This window comes from Enhydra lutris, unplaced genomic scaffold, assembly GCF_002288905.1.
Source record: "Enhydra lutris kenyoni isolate GAN:26980312 unplaced genomic scaffold, ASM228890v2 scaffoldscaffold116, whole genome shotgun sequence".
Classification (NCBI taxonomy): Eukaryota; Metazoa; Chordata; class Mammalia; order Carnivora; family Mustelidae; genus Enhydra; species Enhydra lutris.
The window spans coordinates 248,739-268,718 of record NW_019154200.1 but is presented as its reverse complement, the minus strand read 5'-3'; the positions used below and the strand labels follow the sequence as shown (position 1 = coordinate 268,718).

General features: G+C 37.4%; 1 protein-coding gene across 1 annotated transcript in view; it reads left to right on the top strand.

The window, feature by feature from the left end:
• The window catches only part of LOC111139760 (importin 8), an 86,099-nt gene that overhangs the window by 47,416 nt on the left and 18,703 nt on the right, over nucleotides 1–19,980 (top strand). The window contains exons 17-20 of the mRNA XM_022492123.1: nucleotides 4,078–4,144; nucleotides 7,688–7,813; nucleotides 8,485–8,582; nucleotides 12,355–12,450. Of these exons, the coding sequence (XP_022347831.1) occupies nucleotides 4,078–4,144; nucleotides 7,688–7,813; nucleotides 8,485–8,582; nucleotides 12,355–12,450 (387 nt within the window). The remainder of the gene's footprint in view (nucleotides 1–4,077; nucleotides 4,145–7,687; nucleotides 7,814–8,484; nucleotides 8,583–12,354; nucleotides 12,451–19,980) is intronic.

Here is a 19,980-nt window from a genome sequence, read left to right as displayed (position 1 = left end):
CACCCTCTCACTTTAAATCTGGAGGTGTCTTTGGGTCTAAAATGAGTTTCTTGTAGACAGCATATCGATGGGTCTTTTTTTTTTTTTTTTTTAAAGATTTTATTTATTTATTTGACAGAGAGATCACAAGCAGGCAGAGAGGCAGGCAGAGAGAGAGGAGGAAGCAGGCTCCCCGCTGAGCAGAGAGCCCGACGCGGGGCTCTATCCCAGGACTCCGAGATCATGACCCGAGCCGAAGGCAGCGGCCCAACCCACTGAGCCACCCAGGCGCCCTGATGGGTCTTGTTTTTTATCCATTCTAACACCCTGTGTCTTTTGATTAGGGCATTTAGCGCATTTATATTCAGGGTAACTATTGAAAGATAGGAATTTAGTGCCATTGTATTATCTGTAAGGTGACAGTTACATATATTGTTTGTTTCTTTCTGGCCCATTACTTTTAGGCCCTCTCTTGGCTTAGAGGACCCCTTTCAGTATTTCCTGTAGGGCTGGTTTGGTGTTTGCAAATTCTTTTAAATTTTTTTGTCCTAGAAGCTTTTTATCTTTCCTTCTATTTTCAGTGACAGCATAGCTGGATATAGTGTTCTTGTCTGCATGTTTTTCTTGTTTAATGCTCTGAATACATCATGCCAGTCCTTTCTGGCCTGCCAGGTCTGTGTGGATAGGTCTGCTGTCAATCTATTATTTCTACCATTGTATGTTAGAGACCTCTTGTCCTGAGCTGCTTTCAGGATTTTCTCTTTGTCACTGAGACTTGTAAGTTTTACTATTAGATGATGGGGTGTGGACCTGTTTTTATTTATTTTGATGGGGGTTCTCTGTGCCTCCTGGATTTTGATGCTTGTTCCCTTTGCCATATTATGGAGATTCTCTATTTTATAATTTGCTCCAGTATACCTTCCTCCTCTCTCTCTTCTTCTTCTGGGATCCCAATTGTTCTAATACTGTTTCATCTTATGGTATCACTTATCTCTCGAATTCTCCCCTTGTGGTCCAGTAGTTGTTTGTCTCTCTTTTTCTCAGCTTCTTTATTCTCCATCATTTGGTCTTCTGTATCACTAATTCTCTCTTCTGCCTCATTTATCCTAGCAGTAAGAGCCTCCATTTTTTATTGCACCTCATTAAAGCTTTTTTGATTTCAACTTCGTTAGATTTAGTTTTTATTTCTCTAGAAAGGGGTTCACTAGTGTCTTCCATGCTTTTTCGAGCCCAGCTAGCACCTTGATAATCATCATTCTGAACTCTACTTCTGACATATTGCTGTCTGTATTGATTAGGTCCATAGCCATCAATACTGCCTTTTGTTCTTTTTTGTGGTGAGTTTTTCTGCCTTGTTATTTTATCCAGATAAGAATAGATGAATGAGTGAACAAAATACTAAAAGGGTAGCAACAACCCCAGAAAAATATACACTATATTTTTGGAGACTCCAAACGGGGTCGTGTGCCAGAGATAGAAACGCTCCATCACAGCCTGTGAGCTTGGAGTGGGGCTGGGGACCAGGGAGATAGGAAGGAAATATCATCAAATCAGAAGAGACCTGAATCTGGGGGGAGAAGATAGGGGGAAAAAAAGAAAAAAATATATATATTAGACTGGTCAATAGAACAGAGCCACATACTTGATTTTGGGTATATTTTGGTTTGTTAGAAGAAACTACCTCCCAAAATTTTAAAGAAAGGAAAACTTATATATAAAAATAAGGGTAAACATGATGAAGGGATGGAATATGAGTGTAAAGATGAAAATTTAAAAAAGGGTGACTGTGTGGCTCAGTCATTAAGTGTCTGCCTTTAGCTCAGGTCATAATCCCAGGGTCCTGGGATTGAGGCCCGCATTGGGTTCCCTGCTTGACGGGAGGCCTGCTTCACCCTCTCCCACTCCCACTGCTTATGTTCCCTCTCTCTCTGTGTCTCTTTGTCAAATAAATAAAATCTTTTAAAAAAAAATTCTAAAAAAGGAATTGGTAAGAAGTTGGTTGAAAAAGAAAAAAAAAAAGAGGAAGGAATGATCAGGCTGGGGACTAGAACAAAGTCATGTACTAGATTTAGGGTATATTTTGATCTGTTAGAAGAAATTGTATCCCAGAATTTCAAAGGAAAAAAGAACCTATATATACAAAAAATAAGGTTACATACAATGAAGGGATAAAATATGACTATAACAATGAAGATTACAAAAGATTTTTAAAAAGGTTTTGATAAGATAAAATAGTTAAAAAACACTAAAATAGGAAAGAGGATAAATTAAAAAATAGAATAAGAAAAAAATAAAATTATTATTTTTAAAGATTTTATTTATTTATTTGACAGGGAGAGATACAGGGAGAGAGGGAACACAAGCAGTGGGAGTGGGAGAGGGAGAAGCAGGCCTCCCGTCGAGCAGGGAGCCCAATGCGGGCCTCGATCCCAGGACCCTCTATCATGAGCTGAGCGAAAGGCAGACACCCAACCACTAAGCCACCAAGGTGACTCCTAGAAAAAATTAAATTAAAAAAAATTAAGTTAGAAAGACTAAAGGATCATGGGAAAAAAGCCATGAATTCTATAGTTGCTTTCCCGTAGCTCTGGAGTTCATAGTTCCTCTAGCTCTGGTGAACTTGGTCTCAGCTGGATGTTTTTGCTGATCCTCTGGGGGAGGGGCCTGTTGTAGTGATTCTCAAATGTCTTTGCCCGAGGCGGAATTGCACCCCCCCTTGCCAGTTCTGGTTCACTCTTGGTAGCTTTTGTTCCCTGACCACTTTCCGTACAGATTTGGAGGATGGGAATGAAAATGGCGGCCTCCCAATCTCCGGCCCCGTAGGACCTGAGAGCTTGGGGCCCCACTCCTCAGTGCGCCCTCAGAGAAAAGCAGTCAATCCCTCCTATCTCCCTGGTCCCCAGCCCCACTCCAAGCTCATAGGCTGTGATGGAGCATTTCTATCTCTGGTGCACGACCCCATTTGGAGTCTCCAAACGCAGCCAATTCCTGCCATGCGCTCCCGCCCCACTCCTCCCTGGGGAAGAAGGAGGAGTTCTTTCTAGATCTGCCACTTGTGGGGTCCCTGATGGAAGAGCAGTGGCCCGACTGTGCCTTGGATTACAGTTTAAGATAACCCAGAGATGAGAGCTCACTCCTTGGCTCCGGCTCTGTCTCTGGAGCCAGCTTCCCTGCTCGGATACCTGACAGGTCTGCCACACTCAGACACTGTGGTCTTCTTGTGACCTGAGTCCTGAAGGGTCCTGAGTCTGCACTGTCCCCTCAAGGGCTCCATCCCCGCTTAGCCTTTAGAGCAGTGTCCCTCAATGGAGCAGACTTCCAAAAGTTCTGATTTTGGGTTCCTCTGCTCTCTCACTTGCTGGGAGCTGGCCCTTCCCCCAACGGTCTATCTTCCTGGAGCTTCAGATTCACTTCTCTGTATGTCCTGCCTTCCGGAAAGTGGTTGATTTTCTATTCTTAGAATTGTTACTCTTCTTTTGTTCTATCTCCTGTTGAGTTTGTAGGTGTTCGGAATGATTTGATGACTATGTAGCTGAATTCCTGAGACTTGATGATATTTCAGTCTCCTACTCCTCCGCCATCTTGCTCCTCCCCCTCCTCTTCTAGTATTCTTTTTTTTAAAAGATTTTATTTATTTATTTGACAGAGATGATACGTAGGCAGAGAGGCAGGCAGAGAGAGAGGAGGAAGCAGGCTCCCTGCCGAGCAGAGAGCTCGATGCAGGGCTTGATCCCAGGACCCCGGGATTATGACCTGAGCCGAAGGCAGAGGCTTTAACCCACTGAGTCACCCAGGTGCCCCTCTTCTAGTATTCTTATGGCCCACGTTTTCACATTGAAATCTTTCATTCGTTAGGAACTTATTTTGGTATAAAATATGAGGTAAGGAACTAATTTAATTTGTAATTTTATTATGGACTTAACTCCCACTTTTATCATTAGTTTACTTTTCAGAATTTCTTGGTTATATTTTTCTCTTGAAATTTAGAATTGTCAACTTCTCTCAAGAAAATCCCTTTGGTATTTTTATTGGGCTAATATTAATAGATTAAGGGTTGTCATGGTGAATTTTAAACTAAATGTTTAAATTTATCTTTAGGTTACTCAGCAGTTAGAGAATATCTGTCTACGGATCATTGATCTTGTTTTACAGAAACATGTAATTGGTAAGTCAAAGATAGAGTGAAAAGGTAAACTGATATTCTTTAATTTGGTGAACTTAAAGTACACTTTTAGCCCTTCAAATTCAACAATATGGATAATTTTGAGGAAAAAAAGATTGCATTCTCTTCTGTTTCTGGATATACTTTCTAGTATTAGATATCTGTGTTTTCATTTAGGGAAAAATTTAATACATCCAATAAAGAATTTTTGTCCTTGAATTTTTAAAGGACAGAGAACTTTAAGTTTTTACATTTTTAGAAAGGAAGAACTGGAATGAGATTTAGGTGAGGTTACTTTACTCTGGAATTGAAAAATGTGAAATGACAGACCTATGTCCAATCAGAAGTATGAAATGATTGTTGTTCTGTTATATTATAGTGCCTGACTTCTGAATAGAATGAGTAACTAATAGAATCAGGATGTTACAGACTGATGGGGAATTTGTAGAGGAGGCTTGTTTTTCCATATATCCAAGCATTTTGAAGGTGGCAGCCCCAAGTCATGTGGGCATGTATACACTAAAGAGGCAGCCTCTATAGTGTGCAAACAGAGGTGGAAGAGAAGTAGGTGACTGTTTAAGACCAGTTGTCTCCCAGCTTTTTATCATTCATACCATTAGTAACAAATTAAGCATGCACTTCTAATATAGGTGGATAATATTTGAATGCATATTGTAGGCAATATACATATGTTAGCAAATTACATTTACATCCATAAAAATAGAAATGTAAAAGGATGGGATTAAACATCTATATACATAAAGTATTGTAATACATTATTTTCCCTCCTGAGTGGATTATCTTGTACACTGCTGAGGGTACCTCCTCCTTCCTTGAAATCATTGCTTTAAAGCACTAGTTCTCAAACTTTGGGGTGCATAAAGAATTCCCTGGAACCAGTTAAAATGACATATCTGGACCATAACCCTAGAGATTCTGATAAGCAAAAAATATATTCACTGATGCCCTTATTCATGGAAGAGATTGTAACTGAAGATTTTCCATTTAAATTTAAAGTAAAGTAACCCTGAGGAGTGAAATCATGCAGTAAGGCAAAGAGAAATAGTTTATACCAGCCTTCTAATCTGCCTAAACCAGCTGTTTGATTTGAGCAATTGCAACATCAGCATGTTAAGGAAGTGGGCTGAGTTTTGGATGCAGTGGGTAGAGGAGAAAGCATGGCCCCAATTCCTGTCTGATATCCCATCCCTAGCCCTAAGGTGATGGATGGTCTTTTTTACATTTTTAGCTGTAATGTAATGTTAATGGCCCATTTTTTTTCTTTCTTTATTTTTTAAAGATTTTATTTATTTATTTGACAGAGAGAGACAGTGAGACAGGGAATATAAGCAGGGGAGTGGGAGAGGGAGAAGTAGGCTTCCCGCTGAATAGGGAGCCTGATGTGGGGCTCAATCCCAGGACCCTGGGATCATGATCTGAGCTGAAGGAAGACGTTTAATGACTTAGCCACCCAGGCACCCTGTTAGTGGCCCATTTTGAACCGATATTTGGCCATATAGGATCTTAGATTAAAAAAGAATATGTTATGTATATTCTGTAAGATGTCATGGGATGACTTTGTTATTCCAGGACCTTTACCCCAGCAGCCTGACTTCATTTGTGTCCATGGTCTACTCTCTTTCCATTGTCCCACTTCCCTTTTTTCCCTGGCCTGTTTTCATTGCTAATTTACTCCTAAAATTTCATTTATTATTAGAAGCCAGGATTGACTGTTACTGCTTCAACTGTTTTATCTTACGCAGGGAGTCAAAGTCAGTACAACCATCCTTCCCTAACAGTTAGTCTTCTTGGTTGAGAATAGTTGAAATAACTTTTGGTGCATTCAGGTGTAAATGGAATTTAGCTCACTGAACCCATGGGGAGACTGGAGTTGACTGGAGCCAGCACGACTGTGCCTGGGTAGTGGTCTGCTGAGGAGACCTCTTGGGGTCCTGTACTGCTGTCCACCACAGTCAGACTCCAGTATGGCCACGAAAAGTAATCTGTAACAGCTTTGCGCTTTCTCATTTCTCTATCAAGTTTCAAAGGCCTGGTCTTCAGCATCAGGGTGGCTGGGTCTTGCACACATGCTGAAGCTGTGACGGGTGTGCAAGGAAATCTTGGCCACATTTCTGTCTTTAGGCTTCATGTTAGGAAGAGGCATTTGCTCTCCTTTCATCATATACAAAGTGTGGGATGGTGATAAACAGAACTTTCAGATATTTCATATTCAGATAGTGCTGCTTTTCAAGTGATTGTCTTATGTAACAAATTATTTCCCAATATCTGTGATTTCCAGATTGCTCTTGGTAAGGCAAGTATCTGTCTACTAGCTTTTGAATATGTTGTTTTAAATAATGTTACAAAAAAACTCCAAATGCTCCCAGGGTGAATATTAGTTTCTTTTATTTTTTTAAAGATTTAAAAAGTTTTTTTGAGAGAGAGAGCGCACAAGTTGCAGGGCAGTGCAGAGGGGGAGGGAGAGAGAGAATTTTAAGGAGGCACCACGCTCAGCACAGAGTCTGATGTAGGACTCAATCTTACGACCCTGAGATCGTGACCTGAGCCAAAAGGAAATCAAGAGTCTGATGTTTAACGCACTGAGCCACCCAGGTGTACCTAGTACCTTTTAAAAAAGAGGGGAAAAAACCTTTGAAGTTAAAAGACTTTTGCTTAGTGACGTGGTAGGATTTATTTGAAAATTTTGTATTGAGAATTGTGTTTTCTCATTGTGTGTTTAGATATGATTTCCTTTTGACAGAGGGTAATAACAAAGACATATCTGCAAATATAAGAGCATTCCTTTGGATTTTTTATAGTGGGTATAATTGTCTTGTAAATTGACAAAATACGGTCCAGAATATAGTTTGTAAATATATGTGAGGCTGGAAGATATTTTAGCCTAGCATAATTAAGCTTCCCGAAGAATATTAATTATTTATAATTTAAAAATTCTGTGCATGAGAGATAGACAACAGTCTCTTTCTTCTTGTATCCATTTCTGATATAACTTTAGAAGTATAAACTATATTTTATTTATTACACAGTATCAAAAATATACATATTCCTGGGGAGCCTGTGTGGCTTAGTCAGTTAAGCATCTGTCTTCGTCTCAGGTCATGATCCCAGGGTGCTGGGATTGAGTCCTTCATGGGACTCCTTGCTCAGCAGGGAGCCTGTTCTCCCTCTGCCTCTGCCTGCCACTCTCCCTGCTTGTGCTCTCTCTCTCTGACAAATAAATAAAGTCTTAAAAAAAATACACACACACACACACACATACACACACATATTTCCAGTATTATGGGTGAGTTTAGCAAAAACAAATTTTTGTGCCATCTGACTGGGTAGGGGGCAGATCTTGGTAAGAAAGGGAAGGTGGCAAATAGAGGTAGCTGAAGATGGGAATGCCGATGGGGGGGTGCTCGACGTATGTTATGTGTGAGAGGAATGTATGCGAGTGGATAACCTAAATCTTCCTATCTGTGGTCTCTGTGGTTAACTTTTGCTCTTTTTTAGCATTCTAACTAGAGATTTTCTTCCTTCTAGAATTCTATGAAGAAATTCTTTCACTGGCATATAGTTTAACCTGCCATGGTATTTCCCCTCAGATGTGGCAGCTGCTAGGTATATTATATGAGGTTTTTCAGCAGGATTGTTTTGAATACTTTACAGGTATGGCTTTGACCATCTAACATTTTTGCTTTTCTATGTCTAGACATTATTTCCTTTGGCGGTTGACATAAAGACTCACATGATTCCACTACTAATTAGAAAATCCTTGTTCTTTCCCTGTTGAGTAAAGGGTGGTGCTATCGGAGCAGTGTTTTGCAGCTCCAGGAATACAGGCAGTAGAAGGGGTACTGTTTCCTGTTGTATCTTAAATCAGTTTGCAGTCAGCACATATACCCATACATTAATTGAATTACTATTTTCTGAATGCTGTCTATATTCCCAGAACTGTTCTAAGCATAGCAGTGTAGCAGTGAGCAAAATAGTGCGTGCTCTTTTGACACTTCCCTTCTAGTTGGGTGGGGGGAACGGGGAAGGTGGGGAGCACACAGACAAGCAAGAAAATATACAGTTTGTCAAATGGTGATGACTCCTATGGAGAAAAAGACAAAATTTGAGAACAATCACTATAATAAAAGATGAGCATTTTAATCTTTCTGATCCACATCTTCCTCGTCTAGGAATAGCAGATCTGTCACTGTTGTTACTAGCATTTTGTGGTTGTGAGGGAAAATAGTAATGTGTGGGTGCTACAGAATGTGGTTTCAGTGGGAATAATTTATTTCTATTCATGTCACTCAAGTCTCATTGGGCTTTTGAATTTTTTTTTCCAGATATGATGCCTCTCCTGCATAATTATGTGACAATAGATACAGATACTTTATTATCTAATCCAAAGCATTTAGAAATACTTTTTACAATGTGTAGAAAGGTAAGTGTGTCCTAATCAGTTGTTATAATGGTTCTTACTAATGTTTAAGTGTTTTACCTCAGGACACTCTTTCAGTTTGTTTCTTATACTTTAGTTCTGTATTGACTTCAACATTTACTTTTTCAATATTTGCTATTTTTTATTTTCTAATAGACCTTGGAATTGTAATTTGATAGTTTTTTATTGTGTGTTGTGCTTAAGACTATTTGCCATTTTTATTTATTAATTTTAAAATTTTTATTTATTTTATTTTTTAAAAATCTATTCATCTATTGGAGAGAGAGCAGGGGGGCGGGGCAGAGGGAGAGGGACAGAGCACATCGCCAGCAGATTCCTTGCCAGTGTGGGGGCTTGATACCATGATCCTGAGATCATGACCTGAGCTGAAATCAAGAGTCTGAGGCTTAACTGACTGAGCCACCCAGGCGTCCCTTATTTATTTATTTATTTTTTTAAAAGGTTTATTTTATTTTAGAGAGAGAGAGAGAGAGAGAGGATGCAGGGTGGTAGGGATGCCAAGCATACAGCCTGATATGGGGCTCGATCTCATGACCCCAAGATAATGACCTGAACTGAAACAGAGTCAAATGCTCAACCATCTGAGCCACCCAGGCACTCCTGACATTTGCCACTTTTATAGCTGTGAACTTTATAATGTTTAGGGTAAATAATTTTGTTTATGTTTTTTCTTTCAAAAATGCAAACTTGCTACTTGATTCAAGACAAGTGCTAAAAAACCAATAACAGAAAAGCAAAATGCTAAGAAAATAACCACAGTTTATCAATCACTGATTTTTTAGTTGAATATGTATATTGGAAAACACTAGATATATATTTTTTGAATATAAATAATATAAGATAGAAAAATTGGAATAGTTGGAAAAACAGCATCATTTAGCTCAGTCCAAGATGATTTATTAGCCATCTACTGGCTACTGTTATATTTACATACAAACAGGATTGTCTACTATTCTGTCTTTGTCACAGGTTAGATTTCGCCCTCTGTTGGTAATATTGTAGAATCATTGTTGAATATAAATAATGTTTTCCTTCTCTGTTAGGTGAATATTTATACGTACATAAATATAAAACTGCATTGCATAGAGGTGCCAGATACTTAAGTTTGGTCTTGGGTGTAAAATATCTAGTGTACAGCCTGTCTTCCTCACTAGAGGAGATGTGTGCTGAGATGTTAAGAGCTCTGAACTGATAAATCAGTGCATCTGATTCAGGTCTCAGTTCGGTTGTAAAGAGCCTGGAGATTTGGGGAGGTCACTAAGTTTCATCACATATAAACTGAAGGAGTAGAATCATGATTTTTTAAAAAAGATTTTATTTATTTATTTGAAAGACAGAGATCACAAGTAGGCAGAGAGGCAGGCAGAGAGATAGGGGGAAGCAGGCTCCCTGCTGAGCAGAGAACTCCATCCCAGGACCCTGAGATCATGACCTGAGCCAAAGGCAGAGGCTTAACCCATTGAGCCACCCAGGCGCCCTAGAATCATGATTTTTGAAGACCCATTTAGGTCTGTAATAAATAACCTAGCTTATTAAATCATAATCACTTGGCAATCTTTAGTATCCTCTCCTAAGTGGAGACCATTGCTAGTGAGGGAAAAGGGAAGAGAAAGCAGCAAGCAGAAAATGTAACAGTCCTACACCCCTTAGTACAGCTGCTCTGTATTATAGCAGCTGGGGTAAAAGCAATGTTCATGGTTATGGCCTTAGACTTATCAAGTGGTGAAAATATATGTCATAATCTTGGTTTTTATTAATAGCTAATACTTACTGAATTCTTACTATGTATGAGGTATTTCCCAAGTACTTTATACATACTAACTTACTTTATCTTTACAACATTATGAGGAAAGTATCACATTTTGGTCAAAGGGGAGACTGAGGCACAATTTTTGGCATCATGCCTAAGGCAAATTGTCCTAAGTCACAGAACTAGTCTACATTGGAGCCATATTTGAAGTCAGGTAATCTGGCTCTAGAGTCCTTTTTTTTTTTTTTAAAGATTTTATTTATTTATTTGTCAGAGAGAGAGAGGGAGAGCGAGCGAGCACAGGCAGGCAGAGGCAGAGGGAGAAGCAGGCTCCCTGACGAGCAAGGAGCCCGATGTGGGACTCGATCCCAGGACGCTGGGATCATGACCTGAGCCGAAGGCAGCTGCTTAACCAACTGAGCCACCCAGGCGTCCCTAGAGTCCATTTTTAAAATTACCAAAATATATTTTGTTTTTTTCTCTTTCTGGAGGTAGGGACTAAAATCAACCAACCAACCAAGAAAAAACCCAAGTAAATGCAATTTGGGGCAAAGGGAGTGATTTTTTTTTTTTTTCTTTCTGTATTCTACAACCCTACCATGTAAGTGTATTATTATCCTCCTTTTACAGATGGGGACAGTAAGACACAGAGGTTAATTAGCTTTTTTAAAAGCACAGATAAGTGTCAGAGCGGGAATTTGAACGAAGACATTCTGGTTCCATAGCTCATTCACATTTAGAATCTAGATGTAGATATATTATCCTAAGAGGTAGAATTTTAAATTTTATGTAAATAGGGTTGATTTTTGGCTTTGCCAGCTACCTGCTTGTGATTCAGTTCACTGATCCATCTGTTTTCGTTTCCAAAATTTTATAGCTGTCTTCTTTTTTCCTTTTCTCTGTCTTTGTGGATTTATGCCTCTAAAACCTCTTTATTATCATTTTAATGGTCTTTTGGGAAGTAATAAAATTAAATGGGAATGTTCAATCTGTCTTCTTTATCAAGAATTTCTTTTTAATTCAGTTTTCTTAAGTTGTATTTGTCTAGGAAGTTATCCAATTCATCTGAGCTTTCAAATATGTAAGGGATATAATGTTCTCCATAGTATTTGCTTATTTTAATCTCTCCTTTACCTGTATTTATGTCTTTTTCAATTCTAATATTTTTATAATTTTGCTTTCTACTCTTTAAGAATAATTCTGACAAAAGTCCATTTTGTTGTCTTTATTTAATGAGTCTGTCTTTTGTTTCTCTCTGTTACCTCTTTTTGTCTGTATTTTTAATTTCTGTCTCCTCTTTAGGTTAAATCTGTTCTTTTTCTTGTAGCTTATGTTTGGACTCTTATTAATTTTTCCATATTTTCTTATTTCCAATATAAGCATGGCTCTACTCTATAAATCTCTTTTCTGAGAACCTTATTGTAAGGCAATTATATTCCAAATTTTATGTATGAACATGTGCATTGTAAAATTATTTATAATAGTAGAAATATAGAATTAACAATAGAGGAATGGTCTGGTAAACTATTAAACTTATGTACTGTAATACTTATAGTCCTAAATGATTATAACATCCATGGGAAATGTTTGTAGTTATAAAAATCCATATGGAGAAATTAAAAGGTGTGTGATAGTAAATTATGACAAAAATGAACTCAAAATAAACAAACTACAGGGTTTGTTTCATTGTTTAAATGAAAGGTTTTTAAGAATTTCTTTTGATTTCATTTTATTGTTTTGTTGCCTTTAAAGGGAATCTTTTCTTATCTGGACATTTAACTCATATATCTTACTTTATTGTAATTGTGATGATTGCAATGCTGGGCTTGATCCTAGGACCCTGGGATCATGACCCGAGCTGAAGGCAGACACTTAACTGACTGAGCCACCCAGATGCCCCCAAGCTATGATTCCTGAATTTTTATGGGATATTTGCTTCCTGTAGACTCAAGTTAAATTCTATACAATGGTGTTCACTGCTGAGCTGAATTGTAATTACTGTAGGTTCTATGTGGAGATGCAGGAGAAGATGCAGAATGTCATGCAGCCAAACTTCTTGAAGTCATCATTCTTCAGTGCAAAGGAAAGGGAATTGATCAGGTAATACATGTATGGAAAGGTTGTACTGGATGTTTATATTGAAAATTTACATGCTTGAATGAATTTTGTTTATATTATGGTGGAAAATTAAAAAATAGCTTGTGGTTTGTGCTTGCTGGTACAAATCCTATTTAAATGACAAAAATACTCATGCAGTTTGAAAATTGCACCTTGCATTCTAGTTGAGAAAGAAATAAACAGGAAATGTAATAATTTAAGAGGCTGTCAAGCAAATCATGAAGAAGATAAATATGTAAATTCTACTCAACAGGTTTTTCAGAGATCTTCATTCTCCCTTTGCTTTTATGGATTCTCTTGAGATGTTCTTGGATATCTTCTTTAAACCAGAATTGAAGATACTGTACAAAAAAGAAAAAGTTTCTTTTACTGATTAAAAAAAAAAAGCACTATACATTTTCAACAAAGATTAATTTGACGTTTGATATAATCATGATGTGATAGTTACTGAGAAAAGTGTTGAAGTGTTAAAGTGAAATTGTGGAGTTATCTTTTTTCTTTCATTCTGTAACTTTTGCTCCGTGTACTTTTTTAAATAGCTTTATTGAGCTATAATTCACATACCATATATTTCACTCCTTTACAGTGTACATACTTATGTGGATTTTAGTATAGTCACAGAATCATGCAACTATTATGACGGTTTTAGAGCATTCCCTCACTACTCCCCAAAGAACTCCATACCCAGAAGTAATTACTTCTCATTTCCCCTTAACACTCACCCCCCAGCCTAGGCAACCATTATTCTACTTTCCTATTTAGAGATTTGCCTATTCTAGACATTTCTTTTTTTTTTTTTTTTTTAAGATTTTATTTATTTATTAGAGAGAGACACAGCTAGCGAGGGAACACAAGCAGGGGGAGCAAGAGCGGGAGAAATAGGCACCCTGCTGGATCCAGGACCCTAGGATCATGACCTGACCCAAAGACAGATGCTTAAGGACTGAGCCACCCAGGTGCCCCTATTCTAGACATTTCATATAAACAGGATCATGTGGTCCTTTGCGAATGACTTTTCTCACTTAGCATAATGTTTTAAGGGTTCATCCATGTGTGAGTATGTATACTAGTACTTCATTTCTTTTTATTGCTAAATATTCCATTGGGTGGATATGTCACATTTATTTTAGCTATTCATCAGTTGATGGACTTTTGGATTATTTCCACTTTTTTTAAATTATTATTTTTTAAAAATAAGTTCCATGCCCAGTGTGGGGCTTGAACTCAACTCTGTAATTAGGAGAGCTCTACCAACTAAAACAGCCAGGTTCCCCTGATTATTTCCTCTTTTGACTTTTATGAATAATGTTATGAACATTTGTATGCAGATCTTTCTGTGGACATGTTTTCATTTCTCTTGGTATGTATCTACGAGTGGTAATTCTATGTTTAACCATTTGAGGACCTGCCACACTGTTTCTCCAGAGCAGCTGCACCATTTCCCAGTCCTACTAGCAGTGAATGGGAGTTCCAGTTTGTCTGTATCCTCATCAGCTCTTACTTTGTCTTTTTGTTATATCTGTCCTTACAGATGTGAAGTAGTATCTTGTTGTTTTGATTAGCATTTGCTTGATAGCTAATGATGCTGAGCATCTTTCATATGGCGATTTGTTTATCTTTTTTTGGAGAAATGTCTATTCAGATTCTTTGTTCATTTTAATTGGGTTGTTTACTATTGAGTTATAGAAGTTATTTATAGATTCTGAATTCAAGTCCATTATCAGATAATACAGTTTGCAAAAATTTTCTCCCATGGGGCACCTGGGTGGCTTAGTAAAAGTTTTCTCCCAATTTGTGAATTGTCTTACCACTTTCTTAATAGTGTCCTTTGAAGCAGTTTTTAATTTTGATGCCCAGTTTATCTTTTTTCTTTTGCTGTTTGTGGTTTCTGTTACATTTAAGAACCCATTGCTAAATCTGAGTCCACGAAGATTTCCTTCTTTCATCTTCTGAGCATTATAGTATCCTGAGCTTATAGTATTAGCTGTAATATTTAAGTCCTTAATTCATTTCGAGTTAATTTTTCTGTGTGGCATGAGGAAGGGGTTTAAATTCATTATTCTTTTTTTTTTTTTTTAATTTATTCATTTGACAGATAGAGATCACAAGTAGGCAGAGAGACAGGCAGAGAGAGAGGAGGAAGCAGGCTCCCCGCTGAGCAGAGAGCCCAATGCGGGGCTCGATCCCAGGACCCCGGGATCATGACCCGAGCTGAAGGCAGAGGCTTCAACCCACTGAGCCACCCAGGTGCCCCTAAATTCATTATTCTGCACGTGGATAGAAAGTTGTCTCAGTACCATTTGTTGAAAAAGCTATTCTTTCCCTATTGAATTGTCTTGGCACCCTTGTCAAATGAATTGACTATAAATGTGAGGATTTATTTTTGGACTCTCATCTGATTAATTTTTTAATCCTTAATCCAGGACTATACCGTCTTTATTATAACTTGGTAGTAAGTTTTGAAATTAGGAAGTTTGAGTCTTCTAGTTTTGTTCTTTTGTAAGATTGTTTTGGCTATTCTGGGTCCCTTGAGTTTCCATATGAAATTTAGGATCAGCTTGTCAGATCCAGCAAGGAAGTCAGCTGGCATTGTGTTGAGTCTGTAGATCACACTGGGACGTGTTGCCAGGGCTCAATCCCATGTCCATGAGATCACCACCCGAGCAGAATCAAGAATCAGACACCCAACTGACTGAGCCACCCAGGTGCCCCAAGGTGTTTGTATTTTTGAATCTAAAGTGTGTTTCCTATAGATAGCATTTGGTTGAATCTTGTTTTCTTGCTTTTTTTTTTTTTTTAAAATCCAATGAGACATTCTCTCCTTTTGATTGTTTATCTACTGATATTTAATATTGTGGATTTAGTCTGCTATTTTATTTATTTTTTTGTCTTACTATTTTTGTTCCCCTATTTTTTTTTACTGCTTTCTTTTGAAATAAGTAAATACTTCGAAATAAGTAAATATTTTCTAATGTCACATTTTAATTGCTTTTTAATTTTTGTCCCCACTATTTAAAAAATTTGCTTAGTGGTTGTTCTAGGGCTTACTGTAATAATATCTAATCAGAATCTATTTCAGATTTAGATTAACTTCATTTTAGTGAGATATAAGATGCATTTCTCCTATATAGCTCTATCTCCTCTTCTTCCTTTTACTGTTAACTGTTCTATATGTTACACTTTATATATGTTATAAAGCTAGTAATACACAGTTTATAATTACTATTTTTTTGTAATTTTATGTGTTAAGCTAAGAAAAGCAAGCAAGTATATATAGAGTTTGTCATATTAACCTTCTTATTTACCATTTCTCAATTCTTTCCATTTGTTCCTTTGGATTGGAGTTACCATCTGGTGTCGTTTGCTTGCTCCAGTACAAACTTGCACCTATCTCCTTTTTATTGTTAATGTTAAAAATACTATATTTCTATATTTTATAGTTTCAGTGATATAATTTTAAGATGTTATTTTATGCAGTTGCTTTTTCTTTTTTTTTAAATTGCCATTGTTTTTTAAAACACTAAGGGAAGAAAGTCAAAGGAATAGTGTTTTTCTGTTTTTGAAAATTACATAATTACCGTGTGTGTGTGTGTGTGTGTGTGTGTGTGTGTGTGTGTGTATTTGTTTTTGAATTCCCTTCTGGGTCACTTACTTGCAGCTTGAACTTCCTTTAGTATTTCTTATAAGGTAGGTCTGCTAGCAATGAAATCTCTGTTTTTGTTTTCTGAGAATGTTTTTATTTTATTTTCAGTTTTGAAAGACAGTTTCTACTGAATTCTTGGTCGACAGGTTTTTCTTTCAGCAATTTGAACATACCATCTTTCTGGTCTCTTGTTTAACAGTTGTTAATCCCATTAACATTCCCTTGTACTTGGCAGTGGTGTATGTTTTTTCTTATGCTGCTATCAACATTTTCTCTTTGTCTTTTACCATTTTTACTATGGAATGTCTTTGTGTTTATCTTACTTGGAAGTTGTTGACTTTCTTGGATGTATAGATTGTTTTTTGTCACATTTGGCAAGTTTCTAGCCATTTCTTCAAATATTTTTTTTCTTCTTTCTCTTTTTTCTCTCCTTCTGATGTTCCTGTTAAACATATGTTGGTGTATTTAATGATGTTACATATTTCTTTGAGACTCTGATCATTTTTCTTTATTCTTTCTTTTCTCTGGTCTTTGGATTGAATACTCTTTTTCAGTCTATCTTTAGGTTTGCTGATTCTCTCTTCTGCCAGTTCATATCTATTGTGGGGTCCCTGTAGTGGATTTTTCATTTTGTTTATAGTACTTTTTTTTTTTTTTTTTTTTTTTAAGCTAGGTTCTGTGTCCAACATGGGGCTTGAACTCAAGACTCCAGGATCAAGAGTTGCATGACCTACTGGCTAAGCCAGCCAGGCACCCCTATAGTACTTTTTAACTCTAGAATTTCCATTTGATTCTTTTTTATAATTTGTATGTCCTAATAGATGTTTTATATTTGATGAGACATGGTCATCATGGCTTCCTGTGACTTTAAAAATGGCTTCCTTTAGGCGCGTGGGTGGCTCAGTCTTTGGCGTCTGCCTTCGGCTCAGGTCATGATCCCAGGATCCTGGGATCGGGTCCTGCATTGGGTTCCCTGCTCAGCGGGAAGCCTCCTTCTCCTTCTCCCAAGGGAACAAACGCTTATGTTCCCTCTCTCTGCCAAATAGATAAATAAAATCTTAAAAAAAAAAAAAAAGAAAGAAAGAAAACTGTCCTTTAAAAAAAATATATGGCTTCCTTTATTCTGTAAACATATTTTATAATGACCATTTTGAAGTTTTCAAAAGTTCATGTTTGAGTTTCTGACCCCAGGAGGGTTCTTCATGACCATCTCTTTTCTTGCTTTTCCCACGTGAACTGCTAGCTTAGGATTTGTCTTCTTATTTTAATTAGGAGAGCCACCAAAAAAAGAAAAGCAATTTTTGTTTACCTCCAAATTCTCCATTATTTTTAGAGTGACCCTTCAGGCTCCTTTTTTGTATTGATAAAGTTTTACATGTATGTTCAAAGGCTCTGATTTGACAGAAGCCAGGATTGCTGTTAGAACCCCAAAGAAGGCTTCAGTGAGTAGTGTTTTAGGTGAAAACAAAATAAGGAGGTAGTAAAGCACAGGACTTGAGTGAGAGTAGCAAAGGGTTTTGTTCTGTTGACTGGCTTTTGGAAAGTTTTGAGCAGAAGGTCAAAAGCCAGAAAGGTGGAGAATAAATCCAGCCAAAGAGTTTAGAATCTCTCCTGTAAGCCAGAAGTAGGCAAACTATGACCTGTGGGCCAAATCCAACCTGTGACCCGTATATATGGCCTAGGCATAAAGCATGGTTTTTACATTTTTGAAGGGATGTTTTAAAAAAAAAGTATGCAACAGAGACCGTATGTAGCCTACAAAGTTGAAAGTATTACTAAGAATTTAAAAAATTTTTTCAATGTATTTATGTATGTATTTATTTATTTTTGAGAGTAAGAGAAGCCATGAGCAGGAGGAGGAGCAGAGGGAGAGGGAGAGAGAGAGAGAGAATGCCAAGCAGGTTCCATTCCCAGCATGTAGCCCAACATGGAGCTCCATCTCATTACCCTGAGATCATGACCTGAACCAAAATCAAGAGTTGGTTGCTTGACTGAGCCACCCAGGCACCCCGAAGTTGAAAGTATTACTAAATATTGACTAAAAGTTTACCAACCTATGCCATAAGCAATTGAACAGAGAATCCACTAAGCAGAGAAATGATATGATCAAAGATAGGCACTTAGAATGATGAATCTTCTAGAAGTATCCTTAATCTAAACAGGTCTTCTGCATACACTGGGCTATGAAGATGAGCGAGGAGGCTGTCAGCGAATTAAAGTCTGAGGGTACTGGTTCTGCTCTAGGCTAAAAGGATTGGGAATAGAAGACTAGAACAAGATTTACAGTGGGGACCATTGCAAACATTGCACAGAAAAGACCTGAAAAAATAAGTTGTTAGATGAGGAGGGCAGGGGAAAGCCCAAGGGCACAGGTTTACCCTGGAAAGTTATAAAGATGACTTTTCCCACAAATATAGAAAATATGGATACCAATAGATAGGAATAGAGTGATATTAATCAAACGGTGATCATCTAATGGTGTTAGTAGGTGTTCATGACAGAAAGTATTCAGTGGTCAGATAAGCCTTAGGAATACTGGATAAAACAAAATTCAACAGATTTCATTATTGCTTGACTTCTAGTGCCTTTATCTGAAAATGTGTCTAAATGGGCGTTGGTATCTGTGTGTTTCAAATTAATTTAACTCTGGGATGTTTTTGTTTTCCAAATCCAAGGAATGTCTATTAACTGTTGTAAAAGTGCTGTTTGGATAATGCTGATGTACAGATGTCTTGAGGTAGAAAGAAGGGGTATGGAAGCTTAAATTCAGTAGCCTTATATTCTCAGTAAAAGAGGAAAGGTTGTAGAAAGTGGAAAAAGTTGACATTTCAGTTTGGAGGAGTCTAATATGTAATAAAGAGTTGGATAAAAGAATTGCTTTTATTAAAGACAGAACTACCCTACAATCCAGCAATTGCACTAGTAGGTATTTACACAAAGAATACAAAAATACTAGTTTGAAGGGATACATTCATCCCAATGTTTATAGCAGCATTATCAACAGTAGTCAAATTATGGAAAAGGCCCAAATGTCCATCAACTGGTGAATGGATAAAGAAGATATGGTATATATACAGTGGAATATTACTCAGCCATAAAAAAGAACAAAGTCTTACCATTTACAATGACATGGATGGAGCTAGAGAGTATGAGGCTAAGCAAAATACGTTAGACAAATACCATATGATTTCACATATAGGTAGAATTTAAGAAACAAAAAACATAGGGGGAAAAAGAGAGAGGCAAACCAAGAAATAGACTCTTAACTATAGAGAACAAACTAATGGTTACAAGAGGGTGGTAGGTGGGGGGATAGATTAAATAGGTGATAGGGATTAAGGAATGCACTTGTCAAGAGCACTGGGTGTTGTATGTAAGTATTGAATCACTAAATTCTATACCTGAAGCTGAAGAAAAAGGATAGCTTTTAGTTGGATGGACCCATTTGAAGGTAATAAGTAAAAATTTCTAGTGTAATACAGTGGGTTTCTACCCCTAAAACTAGGTTGCAGAAGGATTGGAAAATTGGTATTCAAGAATTTTTGTCAGAAATTTAGGGTTCCTGGGGAACCTTTAATGTTAGGGAGGTTACAGCTGTGGTGCACTCAGTAGAGCTAAAGGAGTATAATGCCTGGAATTACAGTCCTCTGTACTTCCTGTCACTAGGGAGTTAGGTCTAGGGATTTGGTTAGATTCATTTGTGATTCTTTTGGCAAGAATACTTCATAGATGGTGGTTTGTATTTCTACCAGGAGGCACAGAATATCTGGTTGTCTCTCATGTTAGGATGTTAGTTGTGTTGGTGGTGATTATTCTATCATTACTTTTTCATGTATTAGCTGAAATATTTCTATGAAGAGAATGGTTTT